The sequence below is a fragment of the Suillus bovinus genome, assembly GCF_016758785.1.
Source record: "Suillus bovinus strain UH-Sbo-P2 chromosome Unknown EDB93scaffold_13, whole genome shotgun sequence".
Taxonomy (NCBI): domain Eukaryota; kingdom Fungi; phylum Basidiomycota; class Agaricomycetes; order Boletales; family Suillaceae; genus Suillus; species Suillus bovinus.
The window spans coordinates 377338-395344 of NW_024542069.1; the positions used below are offsets into that span (position 1 = coordinate 377338).

The 18007-nt window shown below is 48.1% G+C and overlaps 5 protein-coding genes across 5 annotated transcripts; 2 read left to right on the top strand and 3 right to left on the bottom strand.

Moving 5' to 3' along the window:
• Positions 1-14: 14 nt before the first annotated feature.
• Positions 15-6012, top strand: EDB93DRAFT_1223305 (uncharacterized protein; the record flags this gene model as incomplete). Its single annotated transcript, XM_041451178.1, has 6 exons — positions 15-122; positions 185-502; positions 582-1719; positions 1767-1924; positions 1979-3627; positions 3681-6012. Exons 2-6 carry the CDS (start codon positions 290-292, stop codon positions 6010-6012), a joined length of 5490 nt encoding a protein of 1829 aa, XP_041309991.1. The 5' UTR covers positions 15-122; positions 185-289.
• A 122-nt stretch (positions 6013-6134) lies between these two features.
• On the bottom strand, positions 6135-9912 carry EDB93DRAFT_163151 (glycoside hydrolase family 2 protein). The gene is made up of 12 exons (XM_041455559.1): positions 9525-9912; positions 9338-9474; positions 9076-9282; positions 8966-9028; positions 8199-8915; positions 7842-8144; positions 7630-7789; positions 7520-7577; positions 7449-7466; positions 6675-7401; positions 6405-6618; positions 6135-6352 (listed from the first exon to the last, which is right to left on the bottom strand). The coding sequence occupies exons 1-12, from the start codon at positions 9715-9717 to the stop codon at positions 6258-6260; spliced, it is 2892 nt and encodes a 963-aa protein (XP_041309992.1). The 5' UTR covers positions 9718-9912; the 3' UTR covers positions 6135-6257.
• A 1747-nt stretch (positions 9913-11659) lies between these two features.
• Positions 11660-12515, bottom strand: EDB93DRAFT_1081249 (Glyoxalase/Bleomycin resistance protein/Dihydroxybiphenyl dioxygenase; the record flags this gene model as incomplete). The annotated part of the gene is made up of 6 exons (XM_041445600.1): positions 11660-11699; positions 11756-11978; positions 12038-12142; positions 12199-12223; positions 12279-12338; positions 12393-12515. 6 exons carry the CDS (start codon positions 12513-12515, stop codon positions 11660-11662), a joined length of 576 nt encoding a protein of 191 aa, XP_041309993.1.
• A 59-nt stretch (positions 12516-12574) lies between these two features.
• On the bottom strand, positions 12575-14515 carry EDB93DRAFT_163273 (methyltransferase domain-containing protein). Its single transcript, XM_041455561.1, has 7 exons — positions 13954-14515; positions 13856-13887; positions 13658-13789; positions 13513-13601; positions 13048-13458; positions 12642-12991; positions 12575-12592 (listed from the first exon to the last, which is right to left on the bottom strand). The coding sequence occupies exons 1-6, from the start codon at positions 14196-14198 to the stop codon at positions 12920-12922; spliced, it is 981 nt and encodes a 326-aa protein (XP_041309994.1). The 5' UTR covers positions 14199-14515; the 3' UTR covers positions 12575-12592; positions 12642-12919.
• A 1282-nt stretch (positions 14516-15797) lies between these two features.
• Positions 15798-17497, top strand: EDB93DRAFT_1132417 (ribosomal protein S2, flavodoxin-like domain-containing protein). Its single transcript, XM_041448999.1, has 4 exons — positions 15798-15897; positions 16066-16208; positions 16289-16927; positions 16980-17497. Exons 2-4 carry the CDS (start codon positions 16073-16075, stop codon positions 17084-17086), a joined length of 882 nt encoding a protein of 293 aa, XP_041309995.1. The 5' UTR covers positions 15798-15897; positions 16066-16072; the 3' UTR covers positions 17087-17497.
• Positions 17498-18007: the final 510 nt, after the last annotated feature.

The following is an 18007-nucleotide window of genomic DNA, read 5'->3' on the forward strand; positions in this document are numbered from 1 at the left end:
GGAATAATATTAATATCGTTCTCGGGCTGACGCCTGTGCAAGGCTGTTGGGTAGTTTGAAAGTCCTGGGATCCAGCCCGTTCTGAGCTGGAAGTCCTGTAATTAGTCTCATTACGCTTTTCGGTGAGAATTTTTGTCCTTGGTTTCTTTCTGATCTTCATATCTATTCTCTTTTATCTTTCTAGCGACCCATTCTAACTCTCAGCTCGACGCTAAGTTTGCCAGCACGCATCCTCAAGCTGGGTATCACCAAATCAAGTGTCTGGCCGGAAGCCACTGACAATTCGCTCATGAATGTCATTAACCTTTCTTCGAATGACTATGGGTCTGACACAGAGTTAATTCTTTCCGAACCATCATCTTCTTTAGAGCAGGATGCCACAATCCAATTCTCGCATCAACGTTTTGTACCCCCAGACTTTCTGAAACCAGAATCTGGGGACCATCCAGAGATTGCCCCCTTTCTTACTGAAGAGCCTGTGAGTCTTTTCGCCCCCTACCATGTGCGTCAGGCGCGCCGTATCTTCCAAGGCTTGTCTTTGATGTCTTAGTGAACATAATTAAATATTCCTTTCTTTCTAGTTCATTTCGACCAGCCTTATCAAACGTTCTATGGGGTTGAGCAAGGCGTCATTCTCATCCCTCACCTCTTCTCGGCAAGGAAGCTCCAGCAACATTCTTTACCCACACCGTGGAGGAGCCGATTCACAAATCCTCTCAGACTTCTATGGTCAACCGATCGACTTCTCTTTACGCGAGCAGGGAAGTTCTAGAGGAGGAAAAATGAAGAAGTTCACCGACATCCTCAAGAAGCGCAGCCGGGGAAGGCTCTCCTCAGATACAAACTCGTCATCCCAGATGGCGTTAATCTCTTCCTGTCCCTCCGCTTCAACAGAAACTTTCATGAACCCCTTCGTTCCATCTCCCTCACTAGTACTCAAGAAAGACAGGAAGGAGAAAGGGCGACAACAAAAGGGACGACTACTTCCCAATGCACCAAGTCCTCCATTATCCCCTGCAAAGGGTGATGAATTGATGAAGATCGACCTTGAGTCAATTGCGCACATGGAGGGTATTGTCAATCCGTCCCTTTCTGGGCAGAACATTGTACCCTCAAACGTTTCTCCATCAAGTACAATTGATCCAAGCATTGCCAGTACTTCTGGAAGTAGCTTTCAGCAACCGCCATCGCCTACACTCTCCACTTCCTTCGTGTTCAACAATCCACATCCGTTTTCTTCCACTTCTCCTGCTAGCAAGCGAAAAGCTTGCATCGATTTTCGAAAGCTGTCTCCAAAGAGTTTGCCCTCTTCAGTTGGACCAGAGGAGCTAGATGTGTTTGGAATGACTATTTATGAAACACCTCTGTGGACCGCTCCAGAGAGCTGGGCTGTCGAGAAGGACGGTGAGGAGGAGGTAGATGTCGGGGCTGACTCAAGCTCCGAAGAGAGCACGAGAGATGCTACATCATCTTTCAACAGCTCGGGACTTAGTTCGAAACGCAAATCCCGTCGAAAAAGCAACCACCCGCGTAGGCTGCCCTCTCGCGGAAGCAATGACCGCGTTCGCGTTCGAATATATCGTGCAGACGGATCATATCACGTTGCCCCAATATCGATACACTCCACTGTTGCAGAGCTCACCCCGTCACTTAACCAGAAGCTATTTGCGCACAAGGAGCGTGAGACACATAAGCTATATCTCAAGGAGAGGGGACGAGGTACGTCTTACAGCTATGCGCTTGCTTGTGTTTCTCATCGCTCTCAGAGCGTGTATTGGCACCTACTGAGAGGCCAGCTGCCATCGTCATTCGTCGATTGGAGCAGGCTGGATACGACCAAGCGGATAGTCTTTCATTTCTCGGTGCCGAAGATATGACTTTCCTCATGAAATTCGTTTATAAAAGTCAACTCCTTGGTCCAGCAGTAAGTTGTCCAGGAAAAAAATTCTTATTATCTGACTTGACCCCCTGCTTTTAGGCTGAGGACCTTACATTTGATGCATTCGACCTGATCGACCTGACAGGTTGTAGTCTACCCACCATCCCCATAGTCCTCCATCAAAACGCTAGCTCGATTGTATATCTCAATCTCTCACGTAATCCAATGGTCGAGATACCCCTGGATTTTATACAGTCCTGCACGACCCTCCGCGATCTCAAACTGTGCAGCATGGCGATGAAGAAAGTGCCTCAAAGTGTTCGGCATTCCACCAGCCTACATCGACTCGACTTGTCGTGTAATCGCATCGTGGACTTGGACGATGCTGGTCTCGACCGCATACCTGAGCTCTCAAGCTTGAGACTCCAGAATAATAGGATCGAGCAGCTACCCTGGTATTTTCCCCGCCTCAAATTTCTGAACTTCCTAAACATCTCGAATAACAAGTTCGTGAACGTGCCCAGCGTCATCTGTCAGCTGCCCTGTCTTGTTGAGCTTGATATGTCTTTCAACATGATCACGGAACTTCCTGAGGAAATTGGTCGCCTCGTCACTCTTGAGCGCCTGATTTTGATTGGGAATCAGGTGGTCAAGTTACCCGAAGAATGCAGGAATCTTGTCAACCTACAATTACTTGACTGTCGAAGAAATAACATATCTGACATTTCCATCGCCTACACCCTACCCAAACTCCAAACTCTCTATGCCGATCACAATTACGTTCACGCCCTCCATCTGTCCATTGGTCCCAACCTGTCGGTTCTGGACGCCTCCCATAATGATATCACATTTCTCAAATTCGCTCCTAGCTCTCCACCACAAATATCGCACACCCTCACAACGCTCGATGTCTCCTACGCTAAACTTTCCTCTCTTGATGCATTCGATTTTTCTCAGCTCCCTGCCCTTAAAACTCTGAAACTTGACCACAATGAACTCCGCACGCTCCCAGACTCCCTCGGTGAACTCTCCCATCTCATACACCTTTCCTGTTGCGATAACAAACTCGTCTCTTTGCCCTCCACTATCGGCCTCCTTCAGCGCCTAGAAATCCTTGATGCTCATAACAACAGCTTGACGGAGCTACCTGTGAGCCTCTGGAATTGCGCATCGCTAATGCATATCAACGTTACCTCGAATCTGCTTGCTAGTTGGCACGATCCTCCCGGAGATAACTTGATTGCACCAGCACCATCTGGAATAACTCTCGAGATCCCCTCATCATCATCACCCTCCCGAGCCGGCCACATTCCAAGAAAGCCCTCAAATGCTACATACACCATGTCAATACACAACGCACCTAGTCGAGCACTCCCTCCCCTCGCTTACTCTCTCGAGCGACTTTCAATTGGAGAGAATCGTCTTACAGAGGAAGCAATCCCTCCGCTCACCATCCTCAAGGAGCTTCGCGTCCTCAATTTATCCTTCAATGAAATTCAGGAACTACCGACTTCCTTCCTCCGCAATCTACAGCAGCTTGAGGAACTGTATCTTAGTGGCAACCAGCTAACTAGTATTCCCACTGAAGACCTCGTGAAAATGACCAGATTATCGGTGTTGTTCTTGAATGGGAACAAATTTCAAACACTTCCCGCTGAACTGGGCAAAATTCCCAGTCTGACCATCCTTGACGCTGGCAGTAACCTGTTAAGGTACAACATCCATAATTGGGAATTTGATTGGAACTGGTATGTTTCGATTGTTTGAACGTAGATGACTGAATTACTCATGGCGCCGGCAGGAATTTCAATTGTAACTTGAAGTACCTTAACCTGTCAGGGAATAAGAAATTGGATCTAAAGCAGAACAACGGTGGGAAGCGCGTGGTAGATGAACATGGAAGGGTACTTTCCGACTTCTCTCAACTATCTCAGCTCCGTGTTCTCGGGTTGATGGATGTGATGACCACTTTCCTTCCCAATATCCCTGAAGACTCTGACGAACGCCGTGTTCGTACTTCTCAGACAGAAGTTAACGGAATGTCATATGGCATTGCCGACACCATTGGGAGGGATGGGTACCTAACCACGCTCGATCTCGTCTTGCCCGAGTTCGGAGGGAAGAAGGATGAAGCCCTGTTCGCAATGTTTGGGCGTACTAAAGCTTTTCCCGGCAACAATACTCTGTCAAAGTACCTGCACGACAATCTCGCCTCTGTCTTCACCGAGCAGCTTCTTCAACTGAAGAAAGACCAGAAGGGGGAGCGAAGGGATGGCGTAACGGACGCATTGAGGCGCACATTCCTGAAGCTAAACAGGCAGCTTCACGACAAGCTCTACTCACAGCCATCTCGTAAGATGTCCCAAGTCAGTGCAACTACCACCGGTCCTTCTGGACCCGAATCTTCTTACCTACGACAAGGAGCCTCCGGAATTGTGGTTTATGTGGTCGGCAGAACGCTGTATGTTGCTAACGTCGGGCATGCCCTTGCTGTCATCTCAAGCCAAGGGAATGCACAACTCATTTCCAAGAATCATGACCCTTATGACCGGGATGAGGCGAGGCGCATCCGGCTCGCAGAGGGCTGGATATCGCCAACGGGACTCATCCATGACGAGGTTAATACGTCTCGAGCTTTTGGATATTTCCACGACTTTCCCGTAGTCAATGCGCGACCCGACATCTACGTTCGCCAGCTAACCGAGCTCGACGAGTTCGTGATCATCGGAAACCGTGGATTGTGGCAGTATATATCCTACCAGACCGCAGTCGACATCGCTCGCTCCGAAGCTGACCCAATGATTGCGGCACAGAAACTACGTGACTTTGCCATAAGCTATGGCGCGGACGGAAACACCATGATCATGGTAATATGCGTCTCCGACCTCTTCCGCTCTCGACAGCCCATAACAGACTCGCTCGTGGATCCAGATGTCTACAGCTCTATCAATAAAAAGAGGGCAGGGAAGAAAGCAGATATCGTTGATCGGACCATTGCTCGCTTAGAAGGGGAGGTTTCCCCGCCCACTGGGCATCTCTGCTTGGTATTCACCGACATTCGAAATTCAACACAACTATGGGAAGCAAATGCAGGCATGCCCACAGCAATGCGTATTCACAATAACCTTTTGCGACGACATCTTCGAACCTGCGGTGGTTACGTTGTCAAGACGGAAGGCGACGCATTCATGTGCTCCTTTCCGACTACCCTTGCCGCGATGTGGTGGTGCCTCATCGTTCAGCTGCAACTTCTCCGCGAACCCTGGCCACTGGAGATATTGGAGTGCCCTGAAGGTAAAGAGGTGTATGATGAGGATGGACAACTTCTTGCACGTGGACTTTCGGTCCGCATGGGGGTCCACTGCGGTACTCCAGTATGCGAACCAGATCCTATCACCGGTCGGATGGACTACTTTGGGCCCATGGTCATCCGGGCCGCTCGTATCAGCGGGATCGCCCTGGGTGGGCAAATCATGTGCAGCGCCAACGTCGTTCGCGAGATGAATGCCAGGATCTTCGAGAATGGCCAGGACACGGAGTACTCGGAGTTTCAGCCAACTCAAGCTATCGAGGCGATCAAGCAAATGCAGATAGCCCTTGTCCCTGCTGGGGAAGTGAAGTTAAAGGGGTTGGAGATTCCGGAGATGGTTTCCCTCGTCTACCCAGCAGCCCTCTTAGGCCGTCAGGACATAGATGCGTCTGGGTCGCATCTGAACACATCTCCATACACAGCCCGAGTCCAGCTGAGCATCGCTCAAGTCAGAGACTTAGCTATGCTATGCCTGCGCATTGAGGCCCTGACTTCGGGCCGTATCTTTCGTCCTCGCCTCGAACAGAAGGAGCATGTGTCTGACCTTCCATCGGAGCCTCTCTCCGATGAAGAAGTTTTGGAGCCTTTGGTGATGTATGGTGATCCGAACTTGCTTCTCCCCCCGATGAACGAGAAAACATCTGATCTGGAAATCATGATGCACCTTGATTCGCTTTCCTTGCGGCTTGAGAATGCTGTTGCATGTCTAGCTCTGAAGAAACTGTCTGACAAATCGTCCGCCATTGTGACAGCTCTGGAAGGCCACGAGGGTATTGACGAACAGACGCTTCATCTAATCACTTCGTTGTTATCTCGCTGTTGACCTTTTATTGTGATTTCTTCTTCTCTTTCAATCCTCAGCTGCATCACTGTACTGCATTTGCATTCGAACACGTATATATTACCTGCATGTCCTTGTGATGGATATTAATGATCTGTACAATTTTTATACCACTTCGTCTCTGCATTACCGAGGGTGAATGACATTCATTTGGACATATAGTCGGTTGCGAATAATCTGGCGTTTGCAGAACTATGTAGTAATTGTTCAATTTTCCGGACTGCGCCTTAAATGTGAGTGTTGTTCCATAACGATCTCACCACAAAGTCGGCAGGATCAGGACTTCGGTCAGTCGCAAGTTCCATGTTGGATATAAATTGGACTGACGGATTACAATGAGCTATGCGACAACGATATCGGACAAGCAGACTTACCAGTACGATCGATACCAGGAATGAGGTAGTAACCGTTTGAAGGAAGCCCAGTCGTGGGATTAAGGAAGTACCCAACCGTCCCTGAAGGGTGATCAAGCCACGTCCAAGCACCTACGCCGCCCTTGGCAGATAATGTGAATGTATAGTTCTCGCCTGCGATTACAGCGATATGTGGGTCGATGAGGTTGGCATAGGCGAGCGACACCGGAGTAAACTAATGTACCAAGTACTTGTCAGCGCTTGTTGTTACCGGAAACAGAAAGGACATACGTAGGACTCGCTGGTCACAAGTTTGTTATCTGCAGTAGCGGTCACGTTCATCAAAAGCCAGACGTCCTTGGCGTTGTAGCCGGAGGGCAGGATAGAATTGAGGCCGATTCCCTTGTAAATAAGCGAATTGTTCAGAGTCGGGATGGAGAATGGCGTGGTCATCGAACTGATCGCATTTCCACTCCAGTCATACCATGTCAATTGCGCGGTGCCTGTGACCGTCTCCCAGCGGTCAGACGTAGCTAGTATGGTGAGCGACTCATTCCCTGGGAACCAGAAGGGATTGATGATGACAGGAGAGTAGACAGTCGCCAAGCCGTACTGAAGGACTTTCCATCTTCCAGAGTATTCAATGGCTGACCAGCTGACACCCTGCCAGATGTCGTTAAGTTGCCAAACCAAACTTCCGAGGTTGTTCTCGCCCAAACCCGCACCACGCCTGTACCATGCGATCTCGGCGACCATATTCATGGACTGGAAAAGCTGAGTGCTCCAGCACCATTGGGCAAAGGTTTGGTTTGAGTCTGAAGTTCCAGGAGTGGGAAGCCAGAGCTCAACAGCACTGGTCATTTGGTACTGGCCTTGAGGCGCATTGGGGTTCGGCCACGAGAGATCGCCAGCGGGAGGATGATGGTCACGGGACATCACGACAGATGAGTTGAATGAGTAGTCTTCAATATTTTCGAGGACCTCCTTCCAGCTGTAGAACGAGGGCATTGAGTGGAAGCTGTAACAGCATTAGTATGGCTCCTTTGATCAATGACAGGTGCACACCCAAATTCATTGACAAACCTGCATTCCTCTCTCTTCAGTCACGGTGTAAAAGTGTTGGTGCTTGGACTTACCGACCAACAGGGTATGTCGTCAGATCGAAGGCCTCCGAGGCATCGTAGTCGTATCGCTCTGTGATGTAAGTGTTAGAAAGCCACTCAATCAAGACTAGATAAGAACACACCAGTATTCCCATAAATATGTCCTGGAGTGCCATTTGCAAAACGAAGGACATAAGGATCGAGACTTAGAACACCGCTAGTTGTCGAACAGTCGGTGTACGGGACAGAGTTCGTCTCGGAAAGCACGATATCATGCAAGTAATCCTGAAACATGTAAATAAACTATGGGGCGAAAATCAGTTAGCCAGTTTTTCTTCTGTAGTAGATTGCGGACCTCATCCAGGTAATGCGTCCCATTATCAAGGGAGGCGTTGGCTGCCATCACGATACCCTCGACTTCGTTGCCACCAGCCCATTGTACATTACTTGGGTGCTTATTAACCCTTCGAACATTCTGACGCACTTCAGGCTCGATGGACTCCAGCAAGAAGTCGTTAATGGGGAATAGTGAGTCGGAGAAAATAAGCTCCGACCACACAAGTATACCGAGCTCGTCGCAAAGACTGTAAAAGCTATACAACCCTCCATCGGTAGTAGCATCGGATGGCTGATAAATGCCGCCACCCCAAACACGAAGCTAGGAACAAATCATCTTCAACTAGTATTCCCATGACTATAGAAATTGTGATACCATGTTTTGGCCACTCCTGACAGCACTCTCCAGGACCCAACGAACTGCCTCAGGTTTGATGCGCGAGTAGAAGGGATCGAAAGGGATTATGTTCGTTCCTTTGCTATAAAACGCCTTTCCGTTGATAGCGAAATGCCATTGGTCACCAGAAGTAATACCTCGGGATGCAATCTCCTCTTCGGAGTAAGGAGTTTGCAATAGTTGGATGGTGCGGAAGCCAGTAATGATAGTCTGGGTGATCGATTCAGCTCTTGGCCCATCGCCCTGACCCGGAGATAGGTCCAAAGTGACAGTTAGGTTGTAAAGCTTGGGGTTGCCAAGATCGACTGGATACCATCTTTCAGGAGTGTTATCTGGAATAGACCAGTTGACACTCAGGTATATGTTCTCATCGACGTTGGCAAGTATAGGTCCAAGATTCAACGGCCCCGATGTGATCTCGAGTTCTGGGATGAACAGAGTGACGGTCGGCGTTTCGAACGATTTAATTGAGCGAATGCCAAACGTAACGTTGACAATCCAGTCTGCAGATTGATCAGGGGTAACAGATGGATTTTGGCCGTACTTGTAAATATCGAGAGACGTTTCCTCCAAAAGGATAGAACTGCTCGTTACTGGGGACGAGGTAGCATCACAAGCTGAATCTCGAAGTTCAGAATCAGAAAGCGTTACAAGGTAGGCCGGTTTGTAGACGCCGCTGGGAACGAAAGCTGGACCCTATTGGTATTGAGAAAGCTGCATACATTGAAAAGAATGATGAGACACACCCAATCCCAGCCAAAGTCGTCGTTGATCTTGCGGATCCACGCACGAACATCAGGGTATTCGTACTAAATCAAACATTAGAAATGCCTTTGGAGACAAACTACGTGCATACATTATCCGAAGTGGTCACACTTTGAGTATTGGGAAAGTATTCGGCATCTGGTCGCATTGTTACATTCAGCCCGTAATACCACGCGCTCTCGAGCGAAATTGTCAGGTTATTATCTTCTCCGGCAGAAGAACTCAGATAGTCTGAGACATCATAGATGTACCGCCGGAACTGGTTATTGACCCAAGCCACGGGATAGCCGGCAAACGTCTAGGTCATCGGCATCAACGCACAAATAAATTTATACGTGAACATCACCACAGACAATATTAGCAATGGTGTCAATTCCATAGAAAACAAGGAGAGTCTTCCTGGACGCGTCATTCTCGTAAGTTTGGGTGAATGGAGTCAAGTCCGCGGTGTACGTCCAGTTGTCGTTGATGACCCATCTTTCCGTGAACTCTGTGATGAATGAACAATCGAATAATCGATTAACACATTGCACAACACACCGTTTATACCGAGCAATGGGTCATTAATGATACCAGCCTCGAAAAGATCAAGGTGAGCCTGCGAGGGTAAGAACCCGGACACAATAATAGAACCATTCTGGTTCTTGAGCGTCCATTGTAGCTCAGAGAGGTCAAAGACCTGTGCACTAGCTAGGGATGACGCAAGGAGGATCCAAAGAGCAAAGCCCATCATGCACGCGGTTGGGGTGCATCGAAATGTTAGTATGGCTTTTATATAGTATCTGGATTCTGGGTTCTAGAAGCACCACATGTTGACAATTATTAGTAAAAGAAGCACTCGAGGTCGCCCCGTATTACTAGATCAGCAAGACATGAAGCATGATGCATACGATTTCCATGTCACCCATCTCGTCATCGAAAGGATGAAGCTGTCACGGTACTGTTGTTTTCTGCGGTCTGGTCCAATTTCTCCTAACAGGATATGCAGAACTGCACTAATGCTTGCAACACATCGAATACGCACTCACGCCGTCGGCTGAAAACCCGAAACCCTGGTTGCAGTGAGCATTGTCACCTTGTGTCGGCTGGCTGAGATATGAGGCCTATACCCACCGCTGATATATGAGAATGAAGACGGCGTAGTTTAGGTGCAGCTGCAAATAACTACAACGATTGACGCATAATTGCATGAGGCAAAATCAATATATTAATCACCTAAGATCTCCGAGCCTGCGCAAGTCAATTGAAGGTGCTTTCCCGGGGAACCACTTCTTTCTTTGGCAAAACAAGTCGCCATATGTATATACCGGAGATTGGGACAGGACCATCCGTCCCTCAGAACTTTCGCAACTTTCAGGTTTCCTCCGTCAAGACGGTCATGAAGGTTTGGGGGAAGACACGGTCGAGCGGACGGAGTTTGAAAAACGATCAATTGACCCCATGACTCCATTCTGGTGAGTTTCCCGTTCCTTCATCCACTCTCCATTCGAATTTATCATCACTAGTGTGCCCTGGTTCTCTGGCGAGGAGTTCAACTCTCGAAGTCCCCATGAATCTACAGTCTTCAATGGCGACTTCTTCAGGAATGGTCTGAGCTATGTCAGAAGCTCCTGACATGGTTCAAACCATTCTTTCTAGGTGCAATTCCAGTTGCCCGTCCTCCGATTCAAGCTACCATTAGTGGATTATTGTCAACACTCCAAGTCATAGATGTGAGAACTTATTTTATTATCACGATGTTTTTTGATTTAAAGATCGCAGCTGAGGCGTGGTCGGAGTAAGGCCGACCTAGATCGCCTGACGTCACGATTTCATCGACTGAGCTTACATCTGTACAACGCCCCGACTGCTCATGATATCTTCGAATAATACCGGAGAGATGCCAGAATTAGGCATATGCTTTATTGACGTGTTCTTGAATTTGCTCGACATCGAGTCGCGCTTTGGATGCTGCAAGACACGTATGCCAAAGTGACACAGTTGTACAATCGTGGTCTCGCATACACATCTGTCACACAAGCTATCATCGGATGCTCTAGCGAAATCGACCATTAGCTGAGTGATTATTTGGTTTCGTTCTAATCTCTCAAGATTTGTTTGCATGCACTTACTATTCTGCTTTGTTAGTGGTCATCTCAAATGCAAAGTGAACACGACATCTGCGCAGGAAATCCTAATGTGAATTGGGAGCGTGTCTTTCCCTGGGCAATCATCCGTAGGGCCGATCGTCACACTAGTAGATTAGTAGATGCAACAAGCCGCGCACATCCAACACCAATGGACATCTACAACTCATTCGAGGTAAGCCTCGCTGTAAGATCCATCTTTGGGAAGCTTACTTGTTCAATTTTCTTTAGCGATTCCATGAGCAGCTCCGGCTTCTATTCAAACATGACTCGACCCAAGCTGAAATTCAGAGATGGTATATGGAGCAAGGACAATACGATATGTGCATTGACAAGTGACCCAACTTACAAACCGTGAATGGCCAAGCATTGAAGCAGGTATGGCTAGCGTTGAATACCAATGTCATTTTTGCGGCGTTTGTCAATCATACGAGCGCTACCAAGGCGTAATTTGAAAGTCTGTAGACACATACTTTCAATATGAGTGCTAAGGATACAACTTGAATTTGATAAACTTGACTACTGCTTCAGCTTGTTCGACAACATCCTTTACAATTTCAGAGCCTGAGGAACAACCTCCACCCAGTAGCTAAGGCATCATCATATGAGCGAAACAATGTCAAAGATTCAAGTAGAAAAACACACCCATCGGGATCCAAGATGAAGGCTATGTGCCTCATCTTACCATCGGTGAGACGCTTTTTGAAGGGAACCCCAAGGCTTTCAAAACGCGCACACGCCTCCTCGATATTGTTCACGGTAATAGCGATATGGCCAAAACCCCTACCAGGGTCGGAATTTCCATTGGCGTAGCCTTGGAAGTTTGGGTCGGACTCGGTGCCGTGGTTGTGAGTGAGCTCGAGGATGCCTGGTACATATGTGCACGTGAGCTTATCAAAGATGACGCCTGATAGGAGGCAAATTTACCCTCGCGGTTGAAACGAGCCTTGGCCTTCTGCTCAGCTGGGAGTGAGGCGATCCCGTCGTGGTCATAGGCAAGGAAGTAAAGGGTGAAGTCGCCCATGTTTTGCTCTGTACATATATTCCGTGGTACACTCATTGATACGAGGATTCGAAATCCATCTCACCAGAAACCAGGTCCATGCCGAGGGTCTCGACAAGTAATACTTAGTCAATTTGGTTGCACTGACACAGCAGGATAACTTACATCCATGTAGAAAGGTAAGGACAACTTCGGATCCTTAATACGAATCATGGTGTGGTTGAACTACGATATCTCGAGTTAGTTCTCATCCTACTAATGAAAGTTATGTTTCCTTACCTTGAAGCCCTCTGTCGCAGCGGTACGAGGCATGGTGGCTGGAGTCGTGGAGTGGAAAGTGCGTCGAAGAATGGGAGCCCGTCTGGCTTGGAAGGCGTTCAAAAGAAAGCGGTTCAAACTCATTGAGAAAGGGGATCATATGACTAAGTCACAAGACCGTAAGTTAGCCTATTTTAAATGCAGTTCGTTCCGTGAAGGAACTGGGATTCCGTCACTAAACTTGTCGATTGTTAATTTAGTCTCACTTACAGTAAATCAGGACAGTTGCTTAGGAGTTTATCAGCAAGGTACCAGCACTATAACCTTACTGCGAGGTAAATCTTGGGCTTCGTAACCTCATTTGACCCACATTGTAACAAACGAGTGGTTTTGGGATCTGTTTGCAGCTAAGACAAAGTAAGGGGCAAACGGAGTAAGGATCGACGTAGTTGATACTGTCCGTGATCAAGAATATTAAATCTCCAATACAGGATATAGGAATGATGTCCGATTTTGATAAATAAAGAATTCATCCGTCCTGCAGACTTTTAGCTGGATCGGGAAGATGGGGGCCGATTGGACACCAGCTCATGATCACCGCGGATATTAATAAAAGAATACTGAAAGAACGTCAGTCCTGATGCACCGACATCGACATAACAATAACAATACATACCTCTATAAGGTCTGGGCGAGCGCCTCTGACAAGGTTTATGTAGACAAGATTTGGCTCAGAGAAGAACGGCCTCAAGCCAGCAGCTTCCAGCTTTTCCCACCACGCGAGGAATTTTGGGAATTCGTTCCAAACACTGCCTGGGTATACGTGCACTTCGAGCTGAATTTGGCCGAATGGGAGCGGTTCACCATTGAAAGAGTCGATGAAAGTTGACAACGAATCAAACTCGTTGCCCTCGATGTCAACTTTGAGGATGTCAATGAAATCGTGTCCATTCAGTTCCATGAGAGTGCGAAGAGTGTACGTTTTTGGATCGTCGGCTACACTGTGTTTGTCTTCAGATCCAAGTGCGTATGAGAAGAAGTGGGAGCGTGATTTCAAATCCCTGTCTTCTTCGATCTCAGGACCAAACTGCACGACGCGTATGTCATTTCGAATCAACCAACGCTGAGAAAACAAACTTACGGAACGGACACTGAAATCATAACCATAAAGCTGACAACCGGGCGCTGCCTTCATAAGGTCCGCCTCAAAAGACGACTCGCCGTTAACCCCTGATCAGCCATCAGCCATCATTATGATCCGATGGTCAAGCAGCAAATTATCGCACCGAAAGAATATATCGTGCATTCGCGTTTGGGAGCTATGCGTTCTAATCCACAGACCCATTTACCTCCATCGCCCAAAATCCCAACACGCTCGACGCGATGAGGGCATCTGAATGACGGCAAAAAGAAGTCCCCTGCGAAGACGTTCCATATGAGCCCTATATCCACCGCCACGTGTTCCTATTGACGGGATTACTCACAGAGCGTGTAAAACTCGCCATGCGAGGGGAACCTGCCAGTGAGAGAATATCAAATGAGTTGTCGTCAGAATCCCGCAGTGAGGTGATTGCGAACTTACGGGTCAACCTTATCGGGTGTCGGCCCCCATTTTTTTATGAGTTGCTGTCGTCTCTGCACCATTTCTTCGTAGTACACCTCTTCCGAGGCAAGGACCTCTGCGAGCACGGCATCCCTAGATCTGCTGAAGGCCACTGAGCGTACTGAGCTCAAAGACTCCGAGTCGCTCGCAAACATGACCAACGAAATGAAGATTAATATGAGAAGGATGACCGTAAATCGGGGGTGGCGTGCATAGAGTGCCATGGTGTTGAAACCAAGAAACTTGAAGGAATGTCGTGGAAGGCTGCTATGTATATGGATTCAAATTGTACAGCCACAGGCAAGTAATAACACGGATTACTGGCGTTGCTGCCAAGACTATCGCCCTGCTTGCAATGAGCTCACACTGTCACCAGGTCGTGTGAGCCTTACGGCTGGTTCAATTGGAGTACTCCAAGACTCATCGACATCTTTGGAATATACTTTTGTTATAGATTAGATATATGTAGTCTGAAGTTGCCGCAGTTCGTTTCTGAGATCTGAACCTCGAGCCGAACTACGTTTCGTCGGTCCAACAATACATAATGTGATCCAGTGGTAGCGGTTCGGTACCGTTGTGGACCTTCTCTTCGGAACTATGAGATCCGAATGTATGTTACAAGTAACAAGGCTCTCGGGTAGATTTGGTACCATATACAGTTGTGTACCAACACACTGGCACCTGATAAATTTGTCTCCTTCTGACATGGACCAATGCGCGGCCAATGTTGACGCGTTGACGAATCACTTGAAGATGCCTGCAATATAGAGTGTATTCATCTACAACCAGCATAAAAAAATGCCCTACTCCTAATTCCTTCTCCATCTCCGACGTTATATTCCTTTGCCTCCTTCGATGACTATTGCATGCTTACTGTAAATTTCTTGCCATTCGCTATCCAGCGAGTCGCATTGCACTCGGATTCTTGCCTATCCAAGGATCTTCCGTGAAGCGTGAACACGCATTGTCTGATTTTAGGCTCGCAGACACGAAGCCGCGTGCTCGCCTTCAAGTTCTCTCGCAGAACTTTGGTAATATCCAAACTGCCAAGGGCATTTACAAAAGGAGCGGGAGCGTCAGAAAGGGGAGTTGACTGCTCAGCGGACTGCGCAGAAGAAGCGCTTGATGGATCATGCAGCGCAGGAAGTGCAGAAGCCCAATTCAGAATGATAATCTCGAAGTTGCAACCTGGAAAGAATTGCATAGAACTGGTCCATCACTAAGCTAATACTCCAGGTTCGGGTCCACCATAAACTGCATGCATAGCCACTGTCCGAGTTCAGAAATCTGAGATGTGCCAGAACCGGACTTGTCAGTCCGCGTGCAGTGAGCAAGTGGCAAACCGGAGTAAACCAATGCGTTTCCAGGAATTTCATTGAAGTTCACTGTGATCCGAATAAATGCTGACCTGTGCCTGATAGCGGGGGTGATAGTACTCACCTAATCTCATAAGGGTTTCTCTCACAAAGTGACAGAAATGATAGGTCCTGACTAGTCGGTTGTGGGCCTGGTGAGGCATTGTAACTCCTGACGTGGACACTAAAAATTGTGTCCCTGGCTAGGGCTTACATGGGTTGACACACTTCAGAATGATCGACGCGCGTCTAGTAGGAATCCAGCATCAAATCTTGAATCGCCGGTGCCCTCAAAAATTCGAGGAGTACCTTCAACGTCTGAGTTGGCCACCACAAGACTAGACTGGCGTCGAAAGCGATGAAGCATGGTTGGTGGAAACAGCGACGAAATTCAACAAGCGGCTATGACCAATCGCACGGCGTGGGAATAATACGGTAGTTACCGAGCGGACTGTCTAAGCATACTACCTCTAAACACTGTCGAGGGAGCATAGCGAGCTCAAAGGAATCGAAACCCCTCAGCCAAACGTCGCAGCAAGTCGACGTCCAGCACAAAACTACGCTTACGGTATGTTTGAACATCTCATTGTTCCAATTTGTGCAGTTTTCATTGGCGGATCGGGTGGATTGACGATGTAGAAGGCGGATGGATGTATGATATTGGTGGAATATATGGGCTATATAGGAAATCATCTCAAACGACGAACATAATACTGATCTTTACTACTGTGTTCAGGCCCATCATGTCGTCAAAACTTCCCTCCGTCCTGAGCGCAACTGACGAGGAGATTCAACTCCTCCTGGCAGCGCAATGTCACATTGGCACAAAAAACTGCGATAAGCAGATGGAGCCTTATGTCTGGAAGCGCCGCGTTGACGGTTAGTCCGCCCTCAAAATGATGTTCACGCCTCTCATGCACAAATTCCATTTGCGCTGTCTTGAATTCTTGTGTGCACAGGCATCCACATTCTCAACATCGGCAAGACTTGGGAGAAGCTTGTCTTTGCCGCACGTGTGATCGCCGCTGTCGAGAACCCTAACGACGTCTGTGTCATCTCTGCTCGCCCCTACGGACACCGTGCAGTCCTCAAATTTGCTGCCAACACTGGCGCACAAGCCATTGCAGGCCGTTTCACGCCTGGTTCCTTCACCAACTACATCACTCGCTCTTTCAAGGAGCCCCGTCTTATTATCGTCACCGACCCTCGCGTTGACCACCAGGCGATTCGCGAGGCATCGTATGTTAACATCCCCGTCATTGCGCTTTGCGACACGGATGCACCTCTCAAGTTCGTCGATGTTGCCATCCCCACGAACAACAAGACACGTCATTCGATTGGTTTGATTTGGTGGTTGCTCGCACGGGAGGTGTTGAGGCTCCGTGGGACGATCCCTCGCACTCCTGATGGCTGGAATGTGATGGTTGACATGTTCTTCTACCGCGACCCTGAAGAAGTGGAGAGGCAACAACAGGAGGAAGCACAGGCTAAGCTTGCCGCTGCTGAGCCAGAGGTGCAGGGTGGTTTGTCGGAGTGGGATGCCCCATCCGCTCCTCAGCCAGGCTCGATCAACCCTGCTCTTGTTGCGCAAGACGGTGGTGAGTACAGATGCCGTGTCAGGATCTACCTATATTTACCCATGTGTTGCAGGTGCTCTCGACTGGGCAGCAGACGCTGCACCTACTACCGATTGGTCAGCAGAGCCTGCTTCAGGTGGATGGGGAGCGGAACCCACCACTACTAGCGGGTGGGATTAGGCGTTGTACGCGACATAATTCTCGATGTGCATGCTTTGCTTCCTCTCCTTTTACATTGCTTGCGACCTTTGACATGCAAAATATAACATCATGGTCTCACTCCCTCATGTGCTCGGGTGGTGTATTGTTTCGCCATATTTTAAGCATAAGTGAACTTTCAAGCGTTCTCACTCACATCCACTATATTACATGCATTGTGGGAGCAAAAACCTTTGCATTTGAGTAGTAGGCTCGTGAGCAGCCTGGTTTATACACCACTGACAAGTCCAGCGGTACATCAAGCGGCGCTTAGCATCTGAGAGATGTAACTGAATGAAGTACTGAAGCTTAAAGGTGTTGTACCTGTGATTCATGCTACATAGTTTGTCAAGTCGTCTTGTTTCTATCGATTATCAGCATGGTTCACAATTGTGTACTGCGTCACATTTTACGATTGAACGGGCTCAAAAAAAACATGTTCGTCAAAGCAAATCAAATTAATTGATACAAAACTAGTTATAGAAATCCATCAGACAGACGCTCGACTCGCTGGCTCCGTTTCACTAAACTGCAAGCAGTCGCGCGAAGAACAAAACCAAACGTCCTCGAAACCCCACGTAAACGCGAAGCCATGTTCTCTGTCGAACGAGAGAGCGCGGTTGTCATCGAGTGGATTTGAAGAATGTGGCATGTGTAAACATGCAAGACTCGAGTTAGTTTCTATAAAATAGATCCTAGCTGAGTATGTTCTAAGGATTTCACTACGTCGGGTACGAGGTTTATATATCTTTTCGACATGGTCCGTGCGCGATACTCTCACGGCTCTCGACTCCCTCGCTTGATTATTGAAATTATCCAAGGTGGCAATTAGTCGTGATTTTTCTTACAATACTCTGAACGACGAGGGTGGCTACAGCATCATCTCACCCTAATTAACTTGGT